We start from the raw sequence: 14,981 nt of genomic DNA, 5'->3' as shown, positions 1-14,981 counted from the left end.
TGGTTGTTGTTCTACAAATAGAGAAGGTAGGGTTAGTGAATGTCAATTTCTGGACGCCAATTGTCTGTCGTATGTTGATGAGGCATTGGAGTCCCTTGACGAGCGCTGGTAAAAATTTATTGAGGGGACTTTTGAATTGGACCGCAGTTGTCTATAGTACGTTGGTGTTGAGACATATGCATAAGGACTCAGGAGGCACCGCTGTCCCCTGTCGAACGCTAGCACTTGGCAGGCCCAGAGATTCGGTTCGTCATAAGGTGTTCAAACCAGTGCTGCCCGTAGAAACAAAGTGAGTATGCAAAAGCGTGAATGTTGAACATTGAAGGTTGAATTTAAATGGTGAAGAAGCCATCGCGGAACAGCTGATTCTCGTGAGGTTTTTTGTAGGCCTTTGGAGGTTCCTCGAGCTCTTGCTTTACTTGGTGCCGAGAAAACTCCGTTTGCGGCATGGCGGAACTTTAAAATGATCCTTGTTGTTTGTTACTTTAGCTAAAATTGCAAAGGTCGAATTGGGCCAAATTGTCTCCACTTGTACAACACAATCATTTTAAAAAAAAATAAAAGATATAAAACTACTTTTAGGACTACTATCACTCCTGGGGTTCTGCAACATTTTCAATAAATCTTTTGTAACTCCTCAACCGCATCATATTATCTTCTACTGATTTGCACCATTATATATTCGTAGCTACTCTATATGAATATGATTTTAAGGATTTTAAGGATTTTTTGGTGGAGTGTTGGATGAAGGCCGAGAAAATTCAGGGTCTGACTGGTATTCTGCAAAACATGGTCACGTCGTGTCACACGTCGGCACAGCAGCGGCACCGTCAACTTTCACTCTCCGAAGACCCTGAAGCTCGTCGTTGCGCATCGCTTTGAAAATGAATATTATTGAGGATCATGGTCTATATACTAATAATTGTGATTATAATGGTACGGTTGATAGAGTCCTGACTCATACAGCTGATGGCCTGCATCACCAGAGCCCCCAATGTCATACATCTGCACTCCACCAACTCGAAAATCCTGAGACATACTAGCGAGAGGTCTACCAACCGGTGCGAAGGGAGGGTGAAGAACAGGTGGAGACCGAGGTACAGAATGGTGCATTGAATAATATGGAGGTGCATAGCCGGGTGGGGGCAGATCCATGGCTGACATTGAGGAATGAGTGACAGGCACTGGCAGCCGCGGTTGATACCTGGATGGTTGTTGAATCGAATTTGGGGGAATCATATCTTGCGGGAATTCAGGCGCCACACTATTGTCATTTTCGAGACGGTGCCTGCGAGAACAGGGGGGATTAAATAAACCATCATAGCATTGATTTTTCTCGAGTTCCGGGTGGTCGTTGAAGTGCTGCAAATTTCGCTGTAACAATTCACCGGCGGTTTGGAGGCATTACGAGGATACGAGAACGAGACAATGCAATGTGAATGCGACTGACTGGACAGTGCCGTGTATCAAGCCGAGTGTGCCGTAGAGGAGATTGAATTTCTTACACACGCTCCTATCTGTTGTCACGCTTTCATACATGTCCACAATCCTCCGTCTATAGCATCTTAAAACAAGAGAATGGCCTCTATCGAAATTGTGTTCTGACACCCTGACAAGGTGTTTGATATACCCCGGGTGTAATTTTTTGAATATCTCTCTAGGATCTATGGGATCTGGATCATTTATGATTATACAAGGTTGCAAATTACCACTATTCCGTCTCTCGCAGCTGCAACACTCGAGAAATTTTTATTCTACTTGGACAGTACATCATCTCTAAGTAGCCTACATGCATCTAAATTTTTTCGAGGTGATTCAAGCAGTGCATTGAGGTGTTTTGAACAATTTGCATATTACATCCAGTTGCAGATTCCCAGGAATGATAGTATCTGATCATGATCATGATTTGCATGTGCTAGCTCAAAAGTACGGGTACATCTGGTAACTACTGAAATCGTAGCGGCGGTGACCCGCCAGTCCCCGAATCCGCCACTGCGGAGTCGTAACATCTGGCGCGTATGTATCAGATGCAGCTATTATGGCTATCCGGTCTTGTTGCTTGAAACTACGAGTGTCCTGACCACGGACGTCGATTATGATATTCGGCGATGGCTTTTGACGAGCGTTACAGTGATGAGGTCTTCGCCTCATGAATTCAAGAAAAGGAAATAAGTTCACGCGCACATTTGCATACAGGTGCCTGGCCGTTTGGAGCTGACAGAACCCTCCCTACTTCGTAGAGTCGGGGACGCTTGATTACGAACGTTTACAACTTCAGGTGAAAATGCCTTTCAGCCAAGGTGTAGTAATAATATCTACAACGAAATTGTATGTCTCTAAGTAGTTTTGCAACCAGATTTTGTGTGATTGTAAGAGGTCGACTTTGTGATAAAAACTTGAAGGTGCGCCGACCCTAGCTATATATTTAGTTCCAAAAAAGCTCCTGATCCGAAAGGCTCGTTTCTGGATTTTGGATTTTCAGGCGGCGGCGGCGGCGTCCTCTGACAATTACAGAACCCGAGGTGTTGGCATTCTAGTGGTGTTTAACCTTCTTGCCGCCAGTCACAAAAAGTGTTATTCAATTCGCCGAACGGATATGACATTAGTTCCTGCCAAGACATGGATACGTACTTGCCAGGGTGAGTCACGAGTTGTTGGCTTGTTGGCTTGATACTGTGATGCACTGGGGTGAGTCTGAAAAATGCACCATGGCAGAATCTAACTGATTCTGATTCACCAAAGCTACGAGAAGTTTTAAATTTATGTTTCAGCGCCTGAAGCAACCCTTGATGAGTTAGTCCATTTTCTCAATTCCATGTCAAAATTTTCATGTCATCTTGCACTTCACAGTCTCGTCCTTGAAAAGGGTTTCTATCTACCGGCGTCGCAGTCCCTGGTTGATGCATTCTTTCTTCTAGATGAAAACTCTATTCCGAGACTATATACAACTACTACTTCTTCTCCAAGGCTAAAACCACCCTCAGGCTGCTGGTGCCAGATATTAAGATAGACCTCCCTGACATTCTCTCATCTTCCCAAATTTTGGGTCATGTCCTCCTATACCCCACACACAGATTTGCCGCTTGAACGGTCTCGTCTTATTGGAATGATTTTGGGGGGTGTATCCTACGGTGCGTTTTTCTGCCCACCACGATGATTTGGTAGTTGACCTCTGTACTGTAATAGGCGTATACCTTCTCCTTACTGTACAAGCGGTGACTGCCCTCATGCAACGTTCCCAACATGGGCAAAAAATTGCAGATAATCGGCGTATGCTTCTTTGTTACACCCTCATCACGTTCACACTTTCGACGATATGCTTTGCTTGCACTTTGAAATATACGGAGATAATTTGGATAGACCTTCGCGATGCACCTGGCGGCCCCATTGCGCTGATCAAGAACGCGATGCACTACCGTATCAACTTTGTGGCAATGCTCTGGTAGGCATCTTTGCCTGTCCATCTACACAGAATGTTTACGGTCGTATCTAGTGGTTACACCACGGAGTGGTTTATGCAAGCACTACTTGTGAGCCGAATAATTTGCCGTATGTGCAGGCCTGACTCCCGAAATACTCAGCTTTACCGATGTTTTGTGATATGGAATGGGGTGAGACACGTGATGATCCCAATGTTCGTCGTCTATATTGGCATGATTGGTACATTTAGATCATTTACAAAACAGTCGTGGTCACTGACATCTTGAGCAGCAGTAGCCGTGACCGTCTTGGTCCGGGCGGGTGCCGGGGCTTCATTTTACAGTATCGACGCTGCACTTGCATATCATGCCTTCCTAGGGGCGAATACCGTGCTTTATTCCATTCTCGTGGTAAAACGTCTGGTCTCCATGCGAAACGAGATGAAGGCAGCGTTGGCTGAATATGATTCTAGCACCTATGATAGCGTCATCCTCATGGTCATCGAGTCCGCCATGGTATACAGTGTCTTCGCCATCGTCTACATAGTCGCATTTTCCATGGAATCAAACTCTCTCTCTACAATATGCTTCCTGTCTATTTATCAAGTTCAAGTAAGCAGGCAGAAACCTGAGCAATCCGTGTCTCTGATATTGGCTTTGTTTCAAATAGGGCATTACACAATTATTTATTATCATACGTGTGGCACGGGGAAGGGCAGTTACACATGAGTGGTCGACTCCACATGCTCCAGCAGCACCTACGATTCTAGCATTCGCAGGGGATTCATCTATCCCAGAAGAAGGAACCAACGTGGCGCAAGCAACCAGGCCAGGGCAGGCCAGTGTCAGCGGGTCGAGTTCTGTTTAGGCGAAGTCGGCGGAAGCACATGTATAGCGTGCCGCACTCTATTTATTTATCAAGTTTATCTTCTGCGTCACACCTCTTTGTAACTTTATAGACATTCGGTCGCTGGCTCATGTATCACCCTCGTAGCAGGATAGTACGTCGGGAGTATTGCTTTGTGCAGGCTGTTGTAGGCAATAAGGTTATAGGCTTGCAAGACGGGAGTTGGAACTTTTACACGACTCTACGGCCCGTTGCGGGAACGAGTGGCTCGCTGACCTGGGCCACCTGTGCGTGTCATCCTGATGAGTTTGGCTAAAGGAAAATGGTGAATTGAGATGGATTTTCCAAATTCTGAAGGATCACGGTCTCGAGCAAGATGTTTTCGTAGCGGTTTAGGTATTCGTTGGTGATATCGACGATGCAGTCACCCTCGCAGACAGTTATAGCGACCGGCGCCAGGAGTAAGGAGATCACTGGAGAAATAAGCTGCATGTTTTAAACAAAAGAGTTTGGTGGGCTCGCTCGGCGAGATGAGTGGTTGGTCGATGAATCGATAATGGTTCCTTGTAAATCACTAGTATGCTTTATATTCTAAGTAAATTCAAGTAACAAAAACGTACATAGAATAAGGTCTCTCTATGCGCAGCTGACGTTCATCGTGTTAGCGAATGAGAAATCAGATAGTTATCAACAATGATATCTGATGCGAACAAATAGCAATGAACTTGCGAGGCTATTTGGGCTCAAACCCGAGGTGTTTTGCCACCTAAAACATAGTTTAGAACCTGTGGAGGAGGTCCAGGAAATAGAGGACTTGCCAGTACAACTCGTGGTATTGGTACGAGAAGGGTGACAAATAGACGCGATCTCTGAATGAAAATATGGTCATACGAAGGGGTCAGTGCGCCGCAGGCTCGCGGGAGAGTTGCGAAGGGGTTGCCCTGTCGGATTCCGGAGATCTCGTGAAGGGGTGCGAAGGGGTAATTCGAGAGTCAATGGCCTGAAGGTATGTACTCTGCCTCCCTATCTTATCATCCTGGCGTGTAACTTATACACATTGGCCCTTTGTGCAGTAGATTATATATTTCGACAGCTCGCTTCTCAACCTCTCGCAATACCTACCCGAGCATCTTCATCCACAGATCGTGGCTGTCTCTTCTTCGCGCAGCCGTCCTTCACCCCCCGAAGGGTCAGGCTCCCTCAAGCGTCCTCTGAGCCCGGTCCCGGATGAGATGGACACGAAGCGATCTCGGGTGGATGGTAGCAAGCATAGCGCGTCATCTCCATCAGGTTCACGACACACTCCCATACCTTCGTCGCGACCATCGCCTATGCCCTTCTGCACCCAGCCCTCGCATTCTCCTGATTCACGTCATACTGAATCTCACTACCCAACCAGTCCACCGCAGCTAGCTGTAGTGCCTCCGCCTCATCCCCGCCCCATTGGACCTGGCCATGCTCTGAACATTATCGGTAGGTAGGTACTCTAGCGCAGCGCACTACGACTGACATACTATCTAGGTTTGTTCTCCATCTCTCGCACCACAACCTCCGGTCGTGAAGTACGAGCATTCATTGGAGAGTCTCAGGCCTTCAAGACGGTCAAATTTAATGTCTGTTTGAATTATACATGAGTTTATTGACGGCAGACCCCGCTTCCTGTGCCTCTCTGATGCCGACTCTGTCATTATGTGATTGGTTACCTGCCGTTCATTGTTGCACAGTCATTACGGATACTACTGTCCCACAGAGAGTCACGTACGTGTTCCCGTCAATTTAACTCTTAGTACTCATGATTCCGGCGCCATCATTCTCAGACTCGTCGCTGGCATACAAGTTCACAGCAAGGAAGAGCTCCAACAGAACTTGCTCGACGTTCTCGACTCCTTGCGAAACCTTGGACCGAACACAAGACAACGATCCAAAATTGCAAAAAAAACTTACCATTAGGATATCATCGGGGAGTATCGCGCTACAGAGTGCTACAAAGCACTTCGTAGCAAATTATATTTCCCTGATTGTTGGCATGGCACATTGAATTACCCAGTCTGCTCAGTGCATGTATGCTTTTGCGCAGACGTCCATTTACTTCTGCCTGTGTATAAAAGCGATACGATAATTAGCTTTCAATTTGATAAAAAAGAACATCCAAACCTCAATGAAGTTCCTCTCACTCGCTGCTATGATCGTGCCCGCCGCAGTATTCATCACTACAGCGGCAATAGAGTCAATAAAGTTTGCTGCACAAGTCCTTAGTATCGGCGAAGGTTTGATAAAACAACAGGCCCCTTAGCATTAGCCCAGATCCGGTTTGGTGATTTGCACACTCCGCTAAGTAGTCAATCACGAATTATGTCCTCTAATTGTTCGTATCACAACACTCGAACACAGACGCTAGTAGCACGTTTGCACTAAAACGAAGGCGCTATAAGACTACGTGCGACACGATTCGCTGTTGCGACGTGCCGCTTGGGTTGCCGACTCAATTTTCGCCCGACCACTACGGCTGGCAGACCAAATTTCCAGCCTAAGGTGCGCAGGTGAGTCATGTGGTTGATCCTGATAAGTTACATAACAACATACCCCGTCAGATGCACAAACGCGGTTCATACAGCAATCTTCGCTATGTATGCAGTCTTCCCCCAATTTGCCAGATGCACTGACAGACATCATAGATGCTGTCAAAGCAACAACAGCAGCGAGGAAGTAGTAGAAATGCATTTTGTGTGATATGGGATCTTTCAAGGGTGATCTCGAATGTTATCTGAAGATGGAGGAACACTGTAGGAACACCTTTTATATCCTACATATACTTATGGACACGATTCTAATCGATTTGGCAGATTTGTTATGGCTGGTGAATGGCAGAATTTTTGGCAGGACCTATGGGAGCGCTCGCTCGCTAGAATCCCCGCCGGTCTCTCATCCTGATCTCTCATCCATCGCCTCATCATTTGAACCTGCCGCAGTGACACTGCTAGCTGGGCTATCTTGTGCTGTCTATTGGGGTTAGCCATTCGAAATTTTCATCCACATGCTGAGCTACTCGAGACTGGACTCTGTCGAGTCCGCGGGCGATCACGCTAGACAAAGCCAGCAACCGTGAGAAGAGCTATTCAGAGAGTCTTCTAATAATTTTCTCCTGTCATGAAGTCGAGTTAGGACCGACGATGGTTGCGCTACACAAGAATAGATGTCTTATTTCATTCCGTCCTTGAGTTCTTAGGGATTATAGGTAGTGCAGTCGAAAAGTATCAACGAGATAAAAAAGAGTCAGAACACTATGCCGAAAATCGCGGTCTTTATGCTGCAATAACCAGGGCTCTCATCAGGAACAGAAGGCACCAGCAGAGAAACAACATTGCGCGAACCCAAGTATTTAGATCCTTTGTGTTTTGCCTTTTCACTAAGTCGGCGATTAACGCACAATGCCTGCGCAGAAATCAAGGATTAACACATTCAAATAATACATACTTGCTTGCCTCATTGTGCAGCGACTTTGACAGCACGAGGACTGCGATTGAACGAGGTAGTTTGTCTTGACCTAATTCTGACTAAGCTGAAAACAAGCGAACCTCGTATTGAAAAGGAAGGAGATCTGCAGAGGCTCAGTGTCGTTCAGGGTACTCTGATGTGGTACCAATTTTGAGCGGACAGGCGAGTAGGGAGTCTTGTTTTGTTTTGAGGAGCATTCACGCATAGTAACTGAGTCCGGCGCTGGAGCACGTGGATGGAATATACAGTACGTAGCGTCATTTCTTAACGTACAAGTTAGGATGTGAGATGTCAACCGACGTAATCGATAAGATAGCAAAAGACATTCTACAACAAGACAAAAAACAAAGTAACAGGAATACAGGAAAACTATTGCACATGTGCTACTCACTATGAATTTGGACCATCAACGGAAGAGTGAGACGCACAAAAGAGGAACAGGATGAAACGATTCCACCATGTAGACTTTTTGATGCGTTTCTCCTTATCGCTAGCTTGTTCTGGTGGTAGGGCAACGTGCGACACCTGTGCATAAGTATTCAGACACCATCTATTGTCAACTCCCCATAAAAACATACTTGGTTGTCTTGTTGCGCAGCAACTCCGACAAGACGAGTAGGAAAAGAGGAAGTACTGGGCCCTGAGTGTTGTTGGAGTTCGATTGATTCATCAGGGTCGAGCTGTGCCAGTGGAGGGTGGAAAATTTGAAGAAGGCGGACTTGGAGCGTACGTGGACGCGACTCCCAGAAGGGTGCGGAAGCATGGCGGCGACGATGTACCAACGGATGAGAAATGGTATTGTTGCTCGTGGGGAACTGGACTGTAAGTTAGTACATGAATCGGTAAATTATGATAGTGGTGACATACACGATCGCAATCTTGCAAGTCATCAAGCAAACCTGGTAGTGGAAGGGAGGCTGGACGTTGCCCAGCATTAGCCTGAAATAACGGTGTCACAATCAATGTTAAGGTCGAGAACAACAGGACATACTATTGCATCTGACTTCTGCGAACGGGACATTAGTATGCCATATTTTTGAAAAGCTTTGAGATAATGATACATACCTTCTTATTGAGTCCAGATTGTTGTGCCTATGAGCCAACGTAAATGAGATGGGGAGTAGGAGTTAAGTTAGACTCACAGGTATGGACAGGAGGTTTTGTAGGCCAGAGGCTGTGAGGATGGCGTGAATGTCCCACACGTATGCGTTTTCATCAGCGCAAGCTGTGGATAGCATCTTTCCGTCCGCAGAAAAGGCTGCAAACTCGACATCCTTTGCGTGCTTGAGGGGTAGACCGATGGAGAGGTTATTGTCCAAATTCCAGAGACGTGCCGTTTTGTCCCATGATGTACTTGCGAGGAGGCGGTCATTGCGAAATAAAGCGATGGCCTCAACAACCTGTTTGTGACCGTCCAGAACGGCGATCTCCTGCCATGTGGCAGTGTCGAATATCCTAAGCGAGCCATTCCCTGAGCCGGATATAAGCTTATTTTCATTCGACGTCCATGCCAAGCTCCAAACCGCATATTCGTGTTTGACTGTTGAGAGCAGCTTGCCGGTTTTTGCATCCCAGATTTTGATTCCATCTTCTTTGTACCCTCCTGTTGCAATCATCGTCGCTTTGGGTGAGTAGCTCACCACGTATACCGACTCGTGTCCCGTCTGGATTACCTGGACTATCAATGGTTTGCCACTCTCGACATTCCACACTCTTGCTGTCCCGTCCGCGGATCCAATAACAATCTGCGCATCGTCTGGACTCCAGCATACCGAGTTGACATCTTCACTAGGCTCTTTCCATTTCGTGATGACCTTCCTTGTCTCAATGTCCCACAACCTCACTGTCCCATCAAGATAGCTGGTGGCAACTAGTTCTGCCGTTTGGAGACAACGCCATGCTCCATGCTCCTACTTCATCCCCCTCATCTCTCCAGTCTTTGCCTATCTGAGTACAGTTCTCTATGTCCCATAGTCGAAGTGAGCCGTCTCTCGAACATGTGATGATGTGTTGTCCATTGGGCAGATGCGCAACGCCTCGAACCCGCTTGGTATGGCCTCGCATGATCTTTTGGATTTTTATTGTGGACACCCTTTTGATTCTAGCAGCCGTGGAAGACATGGCCAGGGCTAAAGACAACGTGGATTATATGTGCGACAAGTGACAGCTCGTTGGACCTGGTTCTCTAGCAGCAAGATTGTTGGTGAGTCGAAAAGCCTACATGATTTCTTCTGAATGAGTGTCAATCGACGTGCATGAGGCATTCCTCACGAGAGGGTCGGAGATTTCAGGACGTTGTACGCAGTTGATTCTCGAAAGTTTGCAAGTCTCCACGAAGATACTTGAAATCATTCAGTACGCACTCCTCCACCCATAATTTGACTCACAACAAGCTCCACTCATAAAACTAGACGCAAATCCAATCCACGCAAGAGATTGGGAGGGAGGGCTGGTAGTCAAGACAGCGAACTTGCGGTGGACGTTTAATTTTGGGTTGGGAGGGTTGCACAATCATTTCTTAAAGTCTTTTACTAAGGTGCTCATTCCGCGTTATCCTCGTGTCCTTTACAAACGAATCTCCCTGTGCCACGACATAGCCACGTGCGTCCCCTTGCTCCTGTCCTTCCCTTGGATCCTTGATGATCCGATTCATATTCTGCATACGCGGTTTCTTCCAGCCATCTGATGAGTAATCAAACTTCCGGGAAAGCAATATGTAATTTCTGCCTGCCCCATGCTCATCCTCGCAGAGCATCCATAAACTCTTTCCTTTTCACACTTCACCACTTCCTTTGGACCTGATTATTTCTGGTTACTCGAGCCCGACAAGTTGTATAAAACCCATGTTTTTTGGGATATCACATAGTATGTTTTGATATTGGGTTTCATAATATGGACTATGATTATTTTTCAGTGCGAGGTTGACACGTTTTGTTTCTCCTCAGCTGTTTGCTTGAATACGATAGGATTCTACCGCTTGCTCTACTCAGTGAGACCGCTGATTGAGGCAGAAGTTTCACAGAATAAGGCATACGTACCGGAATGTGAAGACCGGCATTATGGCCTGCTACGACAAGGCCCTTCGGCGGAATCCTTGCTGATTTACAACACTCGAACAATAGCTGATCGGCACTGGTAGTATGATACTTGAAGTTGTTGATACCTTTGTAGAAGATGGATTTCCGCCACACAACTGCCTCTGTAGTTATGCGTAACTGAACGGAGCAGGGAGAAAGAGAAGCAGAGGCTGTGATACTTTCAACTCCGTCGATACATCATGAGTAGTACGTCGAACCTCGGACTTCATTCGGACGCATATGGAAAAACCAAGCATTCTGCAACCCTCAGGATCAAGCAGCAGTAGAATGTGCGCTGGAGTAGTCCAACTCGGAAATCGACTACTATCTACTAAGCGTTGTGCCATGTAGTCAATTAGTTCGTGTATGTAGGTTTTCAAAAGCTAGTGAGGCGCACATATGTCAGACTTGGAGTTTAAAACCCTGATCAGACGCTTCTAGACCTTCCTGGCCATCAGAAAAAGCTTCACCTTCGGTTGGGTGTATTTCCTAATTGCGGATTCAAAATTTGATCTGCGCAATCAGATGTTGCTCAGCGACCGGAATGGATACACTGGCGGCATGTCATTGTACATTCGTCTGCTATATATCTACTCGACCGGTACCGTGGATAGCTATCTCGATGTTCATCTATATAATTACTTCTTTAGGTGCATGTCATTCACTCCCCCACCAGCTGGCATAATATCCTGTATATCGGCGTGTCTACAATAAGTCTACCTGAAATATTGATATCAATAATTATATGCGCCAGACATCTAGTACTTTCTAAGCCATATCATTTCGTTAGACACTGTACATTGATGTATATCAACTAGTCATAGAGAACGCCATCAGAGGACCATTTCATAACTAAGGTGCCACAAAGCAAGGTGAAACACTCGATTCAGGGTCATATGGCGCATTCAAGTCCAGCAAGAGGTAATTTGAACGGTACATTGCGTTTCACCGAGACTGGTATAGTATTGTTACATAGGTATCATCCCGACTCGAATACAGTAAAGATAAGTGCGATTACATTCACATCAAGGACTAGGAGCATTCATTGCTTTCTCAGCCACGAGAGGCTTCAAGAGAATAGGTACGTAGAACAGTTGAATCCATCCTCGTTTTCATCTCAGGCAGGAGAGGATGGCTCTGAGAATAGACCTGAGAATGAATCATCGTCATCATCATCATTCTCAGACGAGGAAGTTGACGACGGTGAGGAAGAGGAAGCAGTGGTCTGTTTCAAAATCGGCAGCGAAAATTCTCGCGCGATGATTGGTATAGCATCGCTAGATGGTTGAGGTCGAGTTACATGTGGGAGAGGAGTAGCAGCCTGGACTGTGATACGCTGCATAGACTGTGATGGAGGTGCAACAGCGGGCTGTTGCATAGGGGTTGTTGCAAATGAACCCAGAGCATTGGATTGCACCTTGGGAAGAGATGCAACTTCCCGTGGGGACAAACGCCGGTTGAAATGCTGGGACGTTGTGCTTGGCCCAGCGCCGGTCGTGCGAAAGGGTGCATGCCAATTCAGAGACTTTGCCCTGTTTTTTGCACATTGCTGACTGGGTTGATGCCTGATCAACGCAGACTCACGCTTGAAACTATAAGAATCAACATTTCAGCCCCATGGTCACATTCGAAATGAAGGAAGTACTCACCTGGCGCCACACGCTGGGCATATATACTCAGGAGGTGCATCTTCGGTGCCTTCGAGATGCGACTTCGTCTCCGTTACGTGCCTGTGCACGCTAACTTCTAGCATTGGAGCTAGGCGCGCACATGTGTCTTTGAGACACTTCCACCTCTCTATCCCATCTTCGCCCAGCACGCATGCCTGACGAAACAGCCGTCAGCCAGATGGCGAAAATCCGACAAATAAAATTGACTCACAAAGAGTGGATCGTCCTGAGGACGATGACGCTGGTATCTTTTCGCTGCTGTTGTGTCATGATCAACCGCCTTCCTCTTTAAAGTCTGCGTAGAACCCCCTTCGACTGGGCCTACAGATGGTACTGGCAACATTGGTCCAGGGTTGGGCAGCACCTGCTCCTGCTGGAGAATCGGGACTTGCACTGCAGGAGCGTGATAAGGTGCTGCAACAGGCGCTACGCCATGAGCATGAGGTCCCGGGTAGCCACCGTAATAATTTTGTGGCGGTGGGTAGTTGCCGTACGCTTGACTCCAATATATGAAACCCTGAGGGACGTAGGGGATGGGGGGTTGAGGATGGAGAGGTGGTTGAGGATGGAGAGGTGGTTGAGGATGAAGAGGTGGTTGAGGATGGAGAGGTGGTTGAGGATGGAGAGGTGGTTGACCTCCAGTGTCTTGAGCCTGTGACTGTCCCTGTTGAGTTGACACGACGAAAGCATTCGAAAACGAGAGGTGCATTTACCGTATAAGATGGCATGGAAGAGTGCATATTAGAATGAGCTCTATCGTTGTTCATGTTGACGGATGGATAATGTGGGTGGCAGTAGGCCCTAACGCGTAAGAGAAGAGAAGTAAAGTAGATGAGAGTAGGTACACAAGTTAGATAGCAAATGGTATCTGGAAGAGATCGATGAAGAAGAGAGAAGAGAAGTAAAGTAGATGAGAGTAGGTACACAAGTTAGATAGCAAATGGTATCTGGAAGATATCGATGAAGAAGAGAGAAGAGACACAAGTGCTGAGTATTTATATTGGTGAGCTACCACTTAAAGCGTTTAAGCAATTGATGCGTACCTTATGTTTTCGTTCTGTGGCCATAACGTGATACTCCACTAAAGCAAGGTATACAAAGGAAATTAATCCACAAATGTATATTTCACCGGTGGATAATAGCACATTACGCAGTGCACCCGGATATTTCCCCGCACGACTGTGGAAAACTCAATTAGTTAAATTGTGATATTAATCCGAGGTATCTTTGGAAAAGATACGCAACCACTCATTTTTCTTAACAATATCGAACGCGACGCGATGCATCAAAATTTCAGACTTAATTTCGTCTTTGGCTGCGCAATGTTCATGGAATTTTCTTCATGCATAGGGACGCGTCGTTTTCCCCAGATGCTGCTGGCAGCTATTGACTGGAACATTGCGCACTCGATAATTTGATTGCAAAATCTATCAACATGAATGCATCAGACAGGGATTGCATGCTTGACGACGCGTAAGAAATATCACGTCTAACAATATGGCACGTGAGCGAGCACGTGCCTCTGATTGTCCACAACAACCTACACGGAGATCAAATCCGCATCCGATACCCCTCTCCACTATTGCCGAACAGTTAACCATTGTGGGCTTTGATAAGCAGATGTGACTCACTGCCACTAGATCATATCACACCGTCACATCGAGATTAATCTACGACACTCGTGCCTCAGAGAAGGTTTTCACCTGTGCAACAGATAGATAACGAGCAACATTGTCTATCCACGTTGTAGGCAGTCCTTGTGGATGCCCAAAAGTGCACGTGCATCCCCATCCAAGAAAATTGGAAACAACGAACGGGGCAACAGATGGACGACTTACCCAAGCAGAATGGACCAACGAACACCCCATCGCCACGGTCTGGCGTACACTCTCAGCATCTGCAAGTGTGGGGTTAACCTCCTGCGTGCGGTAGACCAAATTAGATCACACGAATGGGAGCAAAGATGTGGGTAAGACACTTACCATCAAGTGGAGCGACGAGTCGACTAACCTAACATGAGACCAAGTGTGATCAGCAATCATGACAGGCTCGTTAAATTCCCATAGCGTCGAACGCTTGGCAATGGATGCCCTGAGAGAAAGGGTCGAGATACCAGTGTCGATACGGTTGTGCGACGTCTCTGACGCAGTAAAATTGCCATTCCGAGAGCAGGTGTAAGGTTCAGCCTCGTGTACCAACACGATTGATGCTAATATGATCTTCACATGTTGGGTGATCGTGGACTCCACCTTCTCGAAGGCATGGCCCCATTCCTCTGTCGAAGCAGTTTCTCCTACGTAGGGAATGAGCAGAACACCTGTCGGTCCTTGGTTGGCTGTAAGTGATATGGCAGGCGTAACCAATTTTTAACATGAAGCTGATAGTTCATGTGTATCTAGGGGCAGATTGTCACGCGGTCATAAGGGAGACTGTTGATTGTGACTATGAACGATTGCATCAAGTCATCATAGAA

The 14,981-nt window shown here is 46.7% G+C and overlaps 4 protein-coding genes across 4 annotated transcripts; 2 read left to right on the top strand and 2 right to left on the bottom strand.

Annotated features, from left to right (window-relative positions):
- The first annotated feature begins 2,622 nt into the window (after nt 1-2,622).
- Nucleotides 2,623-4,433, top strand: EDB93DRAFT_160335 (uncharacterized protein). Its single transcript, XM_041455551.1, has 8 exons — nt 2,623-2,688; nt 2,743-2,793; nt 2,851-3,131; nt 3,187-3,442; nt 3,494-3,530; nt 3,582-3,660; nt 3,712-4,031; nt 4,090-4,433. Exons 3-8 carry the CDS (start codon nt 3,050-3,052, stop codon nt 4,285-4,287), a joined length of 972 nt encoding a protein of 323 aa, XP_041309959.1. The 5' UTR covers nt 2,623-2,688; nt 2,743-2,793; nt 2,851-3,049; the 3' UTR covers nt 4,288-4,433.
- An 816-nt stretch (nt 4,434-5,249) lies between these two features.
- EDB93DRAFT_1132178 (uncharacterized protein) lies at nt 5,250-6,328 on the top strand. The gene is made up of 4 exons (XM_041448990.1): nt 5,250-5,739; nt 5,788-5,879; nt 5,916-6,024; nt 6,084-6,328. The coding sequence occupies exons 1-3, from the start codon at nt 5,499-5,501 to the stop codon at nt 5,937-5,939; spliced, it is 357 nt and encodes a 118-aa protein (XP_041309958.1). The 5' UTR covers nt 5,250-5,498; the 3' UTR covers nt 5,940-6,024; nt 6,084-6,328.
- A 1,621-nt stretch (nt 6,329-7,949) lies between these two features.
- Nucleotides 7,950-9,494, bottom strand: EDB93DRAFT_160195 (WD40-repeat-containing domain protein). The gene is made up of 6 exons (XM_041455550.1): nt 8,904-9,494; nt 8,827-8,853; nt 8,753-8,767; nt 8,629-8,700; nt 8,340-8,576; nt 7,950-8,286 (listed from the first exon to the last, which is right to left on the bottom strand). The coding sequence occupies exons 1-6, from the start codon at nt 9,375-9,377 to the stop codon at nt 8,152-8,154; spliced, it is 960 nt and encodes a 319-aa protein (XP_041309957.1). The 5' UTR covers nt 9,378-9,494; the 3' UTR covers nt 7,950-8,151.
- A 2,293-nt stretch (nt 9,495-11,787) lies between these two features.
- EDB93DRAFT_159906 (uncharacterized protein) lies at nt 11,788-13,414 on the bottom strand. Its single transcript, XM_041455549.1, has 4 exons — nt 13,222-13,414; nt 12,720-13,172; nt 12,488-12,663; nt 11,788-12,430 (listed from the first exon to the last, which is right to left on the bottom strand). Exons 1-4 carry the CDS (start codon nt 13,273-13,275, stop codon nt 11,956-11,958), a joined length of 1,158 nt encoding a protein of 385 aa, XP_041309956.1. The 5' UTR covers nt 13,276-13,414; the 3' UTR covers nt 11,788-11,955.
- Between the last annotated feature and the right edge of the window lie 1,567 nt (nt 13,415-14,981).

The sequence above is a fragment of the Suillus bovinus genome (assembly GCF_016758785.1).
Source record: "Suillus bovinus strain UH-Sbo-P2 chromosome Unknown EDB93scaffold_13, whole genome shotgun sequence".
Classification (NCBI taxonomy): Eukaryota; Fungi; Basidiomycota; class Agaricomycetes; order Boletales; family Suillaceae; genus Suillus; species Suillus bovinus.
The sequence above is the reverse complement of the archived record's forward strand: the minus strand, read 5'-3'. Positions and strand labels throughout refer to the sequence as shown.

What these genes read in the sequence shown, in the direction of transcription:
- EDB93DRAFT_1132178 (XM_041448990.1), top strand. Translation starts at nt 5,499, where the DNA reads ATGGACACGAAGCGATCTCGGGTGGATGGTAGCAAGCATAGCGCGTCA. An exon ending in CCATGCTCTGAACATTATCG is followed by an intron (nt 5,740 to 5,787) that starts GTAGGTAGGTAC and finishes CATACTATCTAG; the next exon opens with GTTTGTTCTCCATCTCTCGC. An exon ending in TCAAGACGGTCAAATTTAAT is followed by an intron (nt 5,880 to 5,915) that starts GTCTGTTTGAAT and finishes TATTGACGGCAG; the next exon opens with ACCCCGCTTCCTGTGCCTCT.
- EDB93DRAFT_160195 (XM_041455550.1), bottom strand. Translation starts at nt 9,377, where the DNA reads ATGATTGCAACAGGAGGGTACAAAGAAGATGGAATCAAAATCTGGGAT. An exon ending in AAAACCTCCTGTCCATACCT is followed by an intron (nt 8,854 to 8,903) that starts GTGAGTCTAACT and finishes GTTGGCTCATAG; the next exon opens with GCACAACAATCTGGACTCAA. An exon ending in CTGCGCAACAAGACAACCAA is followed by an intron (nt 8,287 to 8,339) that starts GTATGTTTTTAT and finishes ACTTATGCACAG; the next exon opens with GTGTCGCACGTTGCCCTACC.
- EDB93DRAFT_160335 (XM_041455551.1), top strand. Translation starts at nt 3,050, where the DNA reads ATGTCCTCCTATACCCCACACACAGATTTGCCGCTTGAACGGTCTCGT. An exon ending in AACTTTGTGGCAATGCTCTG is followed by an intron (nt 3,443 to 3,493) that starts GTAGGCATCTTT and finishes GGTCGTATCTAG; the next exon opens with TGGTTACACCACGGAGTGGT. An exon ending in TGTCTATTTATCAAGTTCAA is followed by an intron (nt 4,032 to 4,089) that starts GTAAGCAGGCAG and finishes TGTTTCAAATAG; the next exon opens with GGCATTACACAATTATTTAT.
- EDB93DRAFT_159906 (XM_041455549.1), bottom strand. Translation starts at nt 13,275, where the DNA reads ATGAACAACGATAGAGCTCATTCTAATATGCACTCTTCCATGCCATCT. An exon ending in CTCAGGACGATCCACTCTTT is followed by an intron (nt 12,664 to 12,719) that starts GTGAGTCAATTT and finishes CTGTTTCGTCAG; the next exon opens with GCATGCGTGCTGGGCGAAGA. An exon ending in TGCCCAGCGTGTGGCGCCAG is followed by an intron (nt 12,431 to 12,487) that starts GTGAGTACTTCC and finishes TGATTCTTATAG; the next exon opens with TTTCAAGCGTGAGTCTGCGT.